General features: G+C 41.9%; 1 protein-coding gene across 2 annotated transcripts; it reads right to left on the reverse strand.

Annotated features, from left to right (window-relative positions):
- Positions 1-376: 376 nt before the first annotated feature.
- On the reverse strand, positions 377-4,072 carry LOC136500493 (B3 domain-containing protein IDEF1-like). 2 transcript variants are annotated; one of them, XM_066495848.1, is made up of 9 exons: positions 3,550-4,072; positions 2,845-3,144; positions 2,222-2,340; positions 1,993-2,121; positions 1,696-1,785; positions 1,493-1,593; positions 1,159-1,205; positions 982-1,058; positions 377-783 (listed from the first exon to the last, which is right to left on the reverse strand). In XM_066495848.1, the coding sequence occupies exons 1-9, from the start codon at positions 3,731-3,733 to the stop codon at positions 742-744; spliced, it is 1,089 nt and encodes a 362-aa protein (XP_066351945.1). In that variant the 5' UTR covers positions 3,734-4,072; the 3' UTR covers positions 377-741. The 2 variants fall into 2 exon arrangements, with proteins under 2 accessions (XP_066351945.1, XP_066351946.1); XM_066495849.1 differs by having other exon boundaries at positions 2,002-2,121; positions 3,550-4,063.
- Between the last annotated feature and the right edge of the window lie 1,667 nt (positions 4,073-5,739).

The following is a 5,739-nucleotide window of genomic DNA, read 5'->3' on the forward strand; positions in this document are numbered from 1 at the left end:
TCAGGGACGACCCTGTTCACTTGAACTTATTACTCACCTGAACTTATTAGTCCGGCTTACGTTGTTTTTTCTGGCAGAAACCATCGGCCGAACCACAGGTCCCGACCATCGGTCCAGCCATCCAAACATCGACTAGCTGCATCCGCGGAGCCACGTTTGGCTGGAGTCAGGTAACCAATCGTACATCCGCGGAGCCCTTATCGTCTACTGAGAGAAGCCAAGTGTAAGGGATTAAGTGGATGCCGCCCAAAAAGAAGCAAATACTAGCACCCAAATCTAAGGGGCAATAGACATACACTCTACGAGCATAGTACAATTTCAAATTAAACAAATATATTGGTAAAAACGAATGAGAAAAGAGAGGGCTGCATCAGAATCTGCGTAAGTTCCAAACCGCTTTCTTTATCTTATAGATCCAAAATATTTACAAAAAAAGACTACGAATGTTCTTCGGAATGCAATGCGGGACTCAAGCATCCAAATACGACCGAACTAGGGGGAAAAACATAAACCACTTGTTCTGAGCTTAGACGTAGGCTCATTGGCAGCACTTCCAATGTCTCCCAAAATTTCTTCCTCCTTTTCTCCATCCACGCGGTGTCTGAGACTCGTGATTCTCCTTTTCGACTTATCTCAATGTGATGGTGAAACATTACAGAAGTCAATAACAACTCGATTGTGAACTTATGGTGTATGCTCGAACGCCATATCTGATGGTGCCACATTCACATCAAATTGTGTCTAGGGGTTTGTCTGCTGAATGGACTTCTCCCCACGGATAATCTGTATACAAACACAAAAGTAAAAATGAGACATCAAAAAATATAACAGGCAATTTAATTTAAGTACCACAAGACCATAGGTTTATGCAAACAGAAAGTTATGTTCTAGTTTTACATGTTTTAGTGAGCTATGTCAAATGCAACAGAATTTACGGTCATGATTGCTATATGAACATAGAGACTAAGAAATTTTGCATACAAATTTGCCAGGCTCGGAGTTTTTGTAGATGATGAGTGCATCCCCTGCCTGAAGGCCATGTGTCTTCACGAATTCACCTAGCAAAGAAAATTGAAATGGTTCAATCTATCAATGTCTGGATAACAAGGAGGCTAGGAAACATTTGAAACTGTATCCGAATTCCACATCGATGCATACCTGCAGCTTCCAGAATATACATTCTGCTTTTGTTGTTTGGCCAAAATCTGAAATAGCAAAGTGTAAATGTCAGAAAGCATGAGTTTAGTGACAGTAAGATGCACTAGTTTTTGCATACTGTGGCAAGTACTTTTCATGACCTTCAACTTTAAGAACATGGCAACACTTAAGAGAGAAATCAATTTATACAATGCCTTCAACTTCCTGGCTTTTCGCAGGAAAGAAGTTATGAGACCCCCTGGTAGGCCATTATCATTCAGAAATATATTTTGCCTCCGTTTCCTTTTTCGGATGTGGCATTTCAGAGATGTCATAAGGTAATCTGAGAGCATACCTATACTTAAATTTCCATATAATCGGAAGCACCATGTCATCCATCTGCAGTATCAGAGGATCCCCTTGCACCAATGGTGGAAGACCAGCCTCAGCATCCTTCTGCAGAAGATTGAGCAGACAGTTACATTACAAAACATAGTTGACAAAGTGCCCTGGCTCCCCAGAATAATAGGATAGATAATGTCAAGTGATAGAATATACCTTGGGAAGTACAATTCGCCCAGAATTTGCGACATCACTCTTTGTCAACTCCTTGCGCAAAATGACTTGGTACTCTCCAGAATGGAACTTCTGAAAGTCATGTGTGTTCCATGCACACAGTGACACAGGAAGGAAAATAACTTGTTAATTACGAGAGAAGTATTTGTCTAACTACTGTAGCAACCGAATTCAAACCATTTATTCTTTTTCCGATGAACTTATCAAATGCAGATTCGACAGAAGCGAAGAATATGCGCAATAAAAAAAAAGACATGGAGAGTGTGTTAGATGTATCACGTTACTCACGGAAGCGCAACCTTCATGGCCCTGCTTCGACTCAGGAAGAGTGCCAACTGTGTCACAATGAACTTCGCCACTGTTTCTAGTGTCCATTTCATCACTGCTTCTAACTACTGCAGGCAAATCCTGTGTATCATACATCAGAGCAGAAGTAAAAAATTAGGAAGGGTAATGAAATCAATAAAGTTAATCATAACCCTGAAGGTTCATATCTATCTATCTATACCTCTGAATTCTCAGGTTCTTTGGCAGATATAGATCCTTCCATGGGAGTCATGTGGGCACAAATATTTGGTCCAAGGGACATTGTAGTGAAAGAGTCAAACCCAAGGCTGGATGCACAACCTGTTGTTTCCAAAGAATATGAAGAATTTAGCCGAGGCGGAGGAGGGATTGTGAAAGATTGGTTCTGCATCAGAGGATAACAATCGGGACATGCTGACTGTTGCAACGCACCAGATTAGTTGGCCCATGCTTAAATCAATGTGGATATCGGTTAATGCTACATTGGATTCTAATATATGTACCATGCAACCACATATAACAGTATAATGATACAGAAATGAACTGCCAGCTTACACTACATGCTTGAAGGCCAGAAGGACATTAAAAACAAAGAAGAAGACAAAATCAAACTTACTAGTTGCAGCAAGCTACAGTTATGCCTGTGAACGTGAAAGGAATGAAAAGAAAGCAAAGCATATTTTCACTCTGAGTTTGCGAAATGACTTATATATTTTACATGGTCCCATGAGAGTTTTCGTTTTCGATCGAATTTAAGCACGGTGATATATATAAGTTAAGAAAGGGAATTTGCAGTAGGAGAGTGATGGAAAGCAGGAGATGTACCTGAATCCTTATCCGGGATGTGGGTATGGCGCAATGGGTTGGGATTCTCCTCATGTTGTGTAGGGTAAGTAGAGCAGGATACATTCTTGTTAAGCATGAAATGGGTCCACAGGGTATAAGGCTGGGACAGGTTGTAATGGAAGGGTGTATTGGTGGTAGCAGGGGCGGGCTGTGCGGCAACGGCGGCGAAGGCACTGTTGGACGGGCTCCAATCGGTGAAACCTCTTGGAGGCTGAGAGTGGGGAGCGGCATTGACATTGTGTGTGGAGGAGGCATCAGCATCAGCTCCAGGTCCAGGTCCTGCAGCATAGGGTTTGGGGTGAGGAACAAGAATTGGAATCATTTGTCATTTGTATGCAAAAAAAAAAAAAAGGATTAACTGATGGAAGTAAGAGCTGTACATTCAGTGGATTAGGCTTAGATTCTGATATTACTCTACTCTACCTACTGTAATAAATTATAGATCAGCAGCAGCAGTGGACAGTGGAGGTGGAACAGGAATTGTCCCGTGCAAAATTAAGCAGCAGTGTGGTGTGTGGCCGGGATTGCAAAATTGAATGGTACTCTATCTATATATTTATTCCAGGTGCCCTCCCTCCGTCCCTAATCCATCCAAACACCCGGTCCATATTATCCATCCCCCGTTGAGGAAGGAAGGGAAATGGAGGAGAATGAGGAGGGAGGGGGGAAGAGAGAGTGACTGACCGGCGGCGGGCGCTCCTGCTCCCGCTCCCGCTCCCGCGTGGAGAGGCAGGTGGAAGGGAAGGGGAAAGGGGTGCAGGCCCTGGCTGGGGTTCTGCACGGCGGCGAGGAGCGCCTGGTAGTGGTACTGGTGGTGCGGGCCCCCGCCGCCGTCGCCGTCGCCGTCGGCTCCTCCCATCTGCCCCATTACCCCCCTGATTCTGGCCTCCGGAAGGGCAAAGGGAGGGAGAGGAGGGGGAGGATGCGAGGTGGAGAAGGGAATGGTGGGAACAGATGGATGTGGTCGTCCGCAACCCACTCACTCACTGATGTGATGAGAGTCACGAGCTGCTCTCTTCCTCCTCCTCATCTACCCGTCCCGTCTCGTCTCCACCTGGGCTAGCAGCCTACCACTAGCACTCTCCTACCTGGCAGCAGCTGCTGCACGCTCTCGACGGAGGGAGGCTACGCAAGAAGGAAAGGACCAGAGTGCCTGCCTGCCTGCCTGCCAGATTCTCTCTCTCTCCACTTCACCCCCACAGCAGTCCCCACCGCACCCACCTGCAGCGCAGAACAGGACCGCTGGTCCTGCAATGGCTCTTGCTACCCCCCTTCCCCTTTCTCTTCTCTCTCTAGTCTCTACACGCGCACTGATGCTGATGCTGAAGCCTCCTCCTTTCCTTGCTTTTCTTTTTCTCCTCCGACTTTCGTCTCTGGCTGGATCGGCACAAAAAGAAGAAAAAAACAAAGGAACGAAAATATCCTGGCAGGATTTTGCACCTTCAATTACAGTATTTATTTATCTCTCCCTTTATTTCTTTCCCCAATTTTTATACCATTGTTTCTTATTGGACTAGTCATTCGGACCCAAATTTTCATTCATAAATGAAGTATTTTATCATTATAGGAAGTTTCAAACACTTTTATCTTTTTTCTAAAAGCATATGATGCTAGTAATAAAGTGTATTCTGCTATAGCACCTCCAATTGTTCAAAAAAAAAGCACAATTATTAAATCTATGAGTTTTCCAAATGGCTAAAAAAAGTTGAGGTCATATTTGTTGGTCGGTCTACAACGATTTCCAAAATCTCCTCCTAAAATATAGAAGACAATTTTGCATCAGAAATACCGGACTATTTTAAATCATTCTAGTAGCTTTATATTTTTTGTTCTCTTTTATATTTGCATTAGGAACCCTATTCTACTCTTTATTCTTTCCCACGTTCTTACATATAGGCGTGTATATATTTTCGTGCGATTGGGTCAATTTCTCGAGTGCAAAAGATTGAGAGTTGAGATAGAGTTGTTCGAGAGTAGTTTTTTCAATTTTGCTAAAAATAATCTGAGGGTGGGTTCTAAAAACTCTTGAAGATGCTCATACACCTAATAAAAAAATGCAGCAGTATTTGTGCCGATGCCACGTAAACCAGAGCAAAAGATAGTATATTCTAAAAATCATTATTATTATTTTAGAATTTACAAGTATGTGTGTATATAAATCTACACTTACAAGCGAATTATTTGCAAACTAAATAATACAAAAGTAATTGATGTCTTAGGTTTTTAAGGTATGACCAAATTGTGTCATAAATAATATGCTTTTGTGACCGGATAGGGTATTTTTAGACATAAAGTAAACTTTTGTTTTCCTATAGTAGTCAATCTTGAAATAACAAAATGCACCGACCATGGCATTACAATTTACAAGTCGATGTATTGTAAAATCTAAATAACAAATAAACAATCAAAATATCTTTCATATAAGTAATTTTTATTGAGGATAGCGTCCTATTTCAATATCTTAGCATTATCTAAACTAGTTACTACCCTGCAGTAAACATAGAGCTAAAATTGAGATAGTGAAAACCTTCCATAAGATTATAACAAGGTTATGACTCTACGACTCTGGCTTTTAACAACTTTGATCTTGTGTACTATGCCTGCCATCAAGTGCTTCATAGCGCAGCTCATCAATATTTTCTGGGGTTACGAAATTTCTTTTGGATGCATGTTAAACTAAGAGAATTAAATGTTTTGATAATATGTTTGTGAAATGCTGATTTGGAGCTAGTGTATTGTTTGTTTGTTTGTTGCTAATGCTAATGTAACTTAAGCAACGGTGCTACTAGTAGTACCCTTAACATGTTGGATTAAGGTACTCAGATTGGTGTGCACTTGCAACTCATCAGTTAAGACTAATGTCAAATGCAAATA

The sequence above is a fragment of the Miscanthus floridulus genome, chromosome 13, assembly GCF_019320115.1.
Source record: "Miscanthus floridulus cultivar M001 chromosome 13, ASM1932011v1, whole genome shotgun sequence".
Taxonomy (NCBI): domain Eukaryota; kingdom Viridiplantae; phylum Streptophyta; class Magnoliopsida; order Poales; family Poaceae; genus Miscanthus; species Miscanthus floridulus.

What these genes read in the sequence shown, in the direction of transcription:
- LOC136500493 (XM_066495848.1), bottom strand. Translation starts at nt 3,733, where the DNA reads ATGGGGCAGATGGGAGGAGCCGACGGCGACGGCGACGGCGGCGGGGGC. An exon ending in AAGAACCTGAGAATTCAGAG is followed by an intron (nt 2,122 to 2,221) that starts GTATAGATAGAT and finishes TATGATACACAG; the next exon opens with GATTTGCCTGCAGTAGTTAG. An exon ending in ACTCCGAGCCTGGCAAATTT is followed by an intron (nt 784 to 981) that starts GTATGCAAAATT and finishes GTTTGTATACAG; the next exon opens with ATTATCCGTGGGGAGAAGTC.